The 4,565-nt window shown below is 37.5% G+C and overlaps 1 protein-coding gene across 1 annotated transcript; it reads right to left on the bottom strand.

Annotated features, from left to right (window-relative positions):
- Nucleotides 1-214: 214 nt before the first annotated feature.
- On the bottom strand, nucleotides 215-1,483 carry LOC149814603 (uncharacterized). Its single transcript, XM_089990401.1, has one exon. It carries the CDS (start codon nucleotides 1,481-1,483, stop codon nucleotides 215-217), a length of 1,269 nt encoding a protein of 422 aa, XP_089846527.1.
- Nucleotides 1,484-4,565: the final 3,082 nt, after the last annotated feature.

Raw genomic sequence — 4,565 nt, 5'->3', positions numbered from 1 at the left:
AGAAATTGCACAATTTCTCCTGCACCATCAATTTGTTCCATGGCTGGAGTACTGCACTGACCTTCCATTCACACAGAGATGCATAACAGAGAGAGTGTGTGTGTGTGCAGTAATCTGAACTATGGGTTTTTTCTCTTTTAGATTATAAAGACGACACAGTGAACATGGTACTGATGAAAAAGGGAGAAGACCAAGGATGAGATACATAAGTAGTTTACAAATAGACCACCAACCAAAAGCTGAGCAGAAACACCAACCCGGATGCTCCACACGGAAAAGCTTCAGAGTTCTTCAATGGCAGAACTACAGACCCATTCTTGATCAAGAGGCTCCCATTCTTCCCACAACCACACACTCCCATCACAACTGGAATACCCTCGGCACCTGCCGAACCGTCCAAGCACAACCCCGGGTTCCCTCTCAAGTCCAAATTCCTCCCTAATCTCTTCATGAAGGCAGCATCAAAGGGCACCACACCATCCAACGAGTTCTTGCTCAAGTTCATGTGGTAAATGCGTGAAAGCCCTGCTAAACCAGGAGGTATTTTGCCAGTCAATCTGTTGTTCTCCAAAGATAAACTGCTCAGATTCAAGAGGCGAGCGAAGGACTCGGGTATGGCCCCAGAATAGCCTGAGTTTGCAAGTCTGAGCTCTTGGAGCCTCACCAACTCCCCAAAATCATCAGGTAAAGGTATGAACATGGGGTTGTTGTCCATAATAAAATACTCAAGGCTGTGCATATTCCTCAGCCCTTTAGGGAAACCTCCTTTGAGTTGGTTGTTGCTCAATGCAATGAAAGCCAAGTTGGTGAGATTCTCCAATTCAGGAAGACTACCACTGAGGGCATTAGAGCTCAAATCCAGCTTCTGCAAGGAGACAATTTCTCCAAGTGCAGAGGGAATAACGCCTGTTATTGAGTTATAGCTCATATCCAGGCCTACCAAAGTCTTGATATTTCCAACCTGACTTGGGATGGGGCCCGTAAGAGAATTGTAGCTCAAGTCGAGGTGAATGAGTGAAGAGAGAGTGGAGATTTCTTCTGCTATTAGACCAGAGAGACGGTTTTGAGAAAGTGTGAGGATTTGGAGGGACTTGAGTGAAGAGATTTGAGGTGGTATGGGACCAACCAAAGCCTGGTTCTTCCTAAGGCTGAGTTGCAGCAATGCTGAAGTTTTATTGAGGGTTGGTGGTATTGAGATGGTGGTTTTGGTGTGGGTGAAACAGTTGAAGAAGAACACTGATTGGAGGTAAGGAAGGAGGAAAATTTTGGAGGGGAAGATGGCGCTTCTCTTGCACGGCGGATTGGGTGCTTCTCCAAAATCCAATCTAGAGACATGGAGAAGGCTGTTCTCAGAAGGTTTGCACTCAATGCCTGGCCAGGAAGAGCCTGGATCACATGGGCTAGGGTGGGAGACCCTCCATTGGCGATCTAAGGACATGGATTCCATGATTTGAAAGAGAGTTTCTAACTCAAATGGGTCCATTTCTGTGAGGATTTCATCAACAGAAAGGGAAGATGATGGAAGTGAGAATACAAGCAAAATCATGACAAACATTGGGTTTAAGAGAGGTTTTGGAAAGATGCGTATCATACTTTTGGCAATTGTAGAGAAGGGAAATGGGTGCTTCTGCAGCTGCTCCAATGGCAATGTTGTTCCGAAGTAACAACAGATACTTAAAAAGCAATGTAGTTCTGAAACAAGAATAGATGCAAACAGTGAGAAAAGAGAGAGGGGGTTGGGGAGGTGGGGAAGAGATTCTTGAAGTGATTGAAATGATAGGGAGGGGGGCCCTCAATTGAATGTCTCTTATTTTCAAAAGCCAAAGGATGAAACCATAAATACCGAATGGATTTTCAAAACTTAGATAGGACCAAAATATAATGATGGTACTAGTTTATCAACTACATATATAATGTAAACAAACGTTGGAAGTTCTGGGCAAATATTTGCTACTAACGACGGTAAGGAACTAATGTGCTAGAAATAATAGATGTACAACAGCATGGTTTGTTTATGAAATTTTGGCACATTGTGGGCTGATGATTTTTAAACCTCTTTAACAACCTAACTACTTGTCATAATCAATCACCTGATTCAAAACAAATTTTCTACTGAACAATATCAAATTAGTAACATTTGATCTAAAAAAATTAGAATTTTTTGAAAAAAAGTATGGTTTCTACTCATTAGTTGATTACCTTCATTAGTAGCCAAAAGAGTGATTTTTACTTACAAGTTCTGTCTTAAAAAAAAATTGGATAATTCAAGAAAAAAATACCCCAATTATCAACCCCACATTAGCAAGCGTCCAGTTGGTGAAATCCTTGAGGTCCCCCTGCTAACCGGGGAGTACACCCAGCTTCGACCTTGCGGGGCTTTTGGGCTTCAAACTTGTGACTTCTACTCAACTTGGTGGCATTCACAAGTCGCCCCTACCAAATGACCGGAGCAATTGTGGTCAACTTTTCTTAACAATTATGCATGCAATATCCATGTCTTTTTACATGTCACACTAATGAAAAAATATTTGGTCCAAGCACCATGTTGACACTAACAGAATGTCAGTTAAGGGGATAGTAGAGGTACTAGTGAAAAATCTACTGTTGGTACTATTGGTTAACAGGTGGAAAGTACTCAAACAGGAGAAGATTGTGAGGATGAAATGGTAAACATGGATGGGTCAGAGATTCTCTCTGTCAAATAAGGCCCGATCGTACATGATCAAATACCGAGCCTTTTCTCAAAATGTTATCAGAATCGAATCAAATCGGCCTATTAGAATTGAATTGGTTCTTCACCAACTTTCTAAAAAAACAGCTTTTTTCTTATTTTTGAGTTTTTATAATAATTATAATAATTATTGGCTATTTGATTGTTTAGACAATGCATCTTTAAAATTTGATTGCAGTTTATAAGTCAACATTTACTTAATTTATGTATTTTCATAAATTTTCCTGAATTTTGTTTTTATTTTATATGATTTTTGAACTTTTTAAAAATCAAAAAAATTCAAAAGGCTGATTTAAAACAATTAGAATAATTTTTTAATCGACCAATTCTCTGAATCATTTAGAACAATTCGGTTCAAAACCTATTCTGGGAACATTGCTTTATCCTATCACACTTCCAACGGGTTAATTATAACCTGCCCAAATTGCCCTCTATCAGTAGGGGTCCACACAGGTTGGAGTTTCAACCTTGCCAAATGAGGATATATATATATATAGCGTAATTAGAATATGTAAACTGGTATGCACCAATATTTTTATTGTTTTATTTTCTAAAATTTCATCATCGGGATGTGATCTAGATGTTTGGTTTTACAGAAACAGACTATTAGATCATCAGATTATGATGTATGAGAAGGATTTTTTAAAGCTTGAAAATCAATGACTCAAAATTTTCATAAATATTCAAGCATACAAAATCACATTTCTTGATCGGATTAGGATGATCCAATAGTCAATTCCAAGCAAATGGACTATGTTGAATGCATATGCAGTGTTAGATTTGCAAAAAAAACTATGAAAATCTTAGTTTATATATATATATATATATATATATATATATACAAAAAGTGGTAGCTGTCTACCATTTTCCACTTTCTGTGTTTGACGAAAGTAGACCTATGCACATGCTAAAGAACAAAAGACCTTTAATGGTGCTTTTGAAGTGCCTCCCTTTAGTAACGCTTTTGAAGTGCTGCTAAAGGCTCCTTCAACAAGAGCCGTCTAGCCAATTGAGTAGTAGGCAGCTACCACCCACTATATATATAGGAAAATTATTTGCTACTAATGAAGGTAAGGAACTAATGTGCTAATGTGCTAGAAATCATAGGTGCAAGTTGCATAGTTTATTTGCTAAGCATCAAGCCATAATTCTACTTTTCTGATGTAAAAATATGATTTTTGAGTTATGAAATTTTGGCACATTGTGGGTCTTTGATTTTTGAACCCCTTTAAAAACCTAATTACTTGTCATAATTGCATGGTTCAAAACAAGTTTCTTACTAAAAAAACCATGTAGATCTCATCTGTAACATTTGATCTACAAGAAAATGAAAAAAAGAGTGATTTTTACTCATTAGTTCCTTACCTTCATTAATAGCCAATATTTACTCATATATATAAGCCTTTATATGCTACCTTCACCATTACGTACGAATGCTTCTTTTTTAGTTGTTTTTTCATGAAAGTAACTTTACAGATGTGTTCTACATGTTTCACTTAGTTGGAATAGGCACTTGAATTGTGTGATTATGACACGTAGATAAGATTTTATATGGCTTCAAAAATTATTACAATGTGCTATACTTTTTTGGGTCATAAAATTGTGTTTTTTCGTCAAAAAATATGATTTTAAAACCAGTTCCTACTATTTTAAAAATGTTGAATTTATTCATAGGGTCGGATAGGATCAAAACAACCCATGCCATAGAGATCCAGAGGTGTTTGTATGTAATGGCACCATGACTAAAACATTATATATATATAGAGAGAGAGAGAGAGAGATGGGTGTATAGCCAAACGCCCATCTCGTTGGACACTTTTTGAACAGTGTTTGC

This window comes from Nuphar pumila, chromosome 15 (assembly GCF_984573655.1).
Source record: "Nuphar pumila chromosome 15, dmNupPumi1.hap1.1, whole genome shotgun sequence".
Classification (NCBI taxonomy): Eukaryota; Viridiplantae; Streptophyta; class Magnoliopsida; order Nymphaeales; family Nymphaeaceae; genus Nuphar; species Nuphar pumila.
This window is presented reverse-complemented; position numbering and strand designations above follow the sequence as displayed.

Coding starts and splice junctions, on each gene's coding strand:
- LOC149814603 (XM_089990401.1), bottom strand. CDS start 1,483: ATGGACCCATTTGAGTTAGAAACTCTCTTTCAAATCATGGAATCCATG.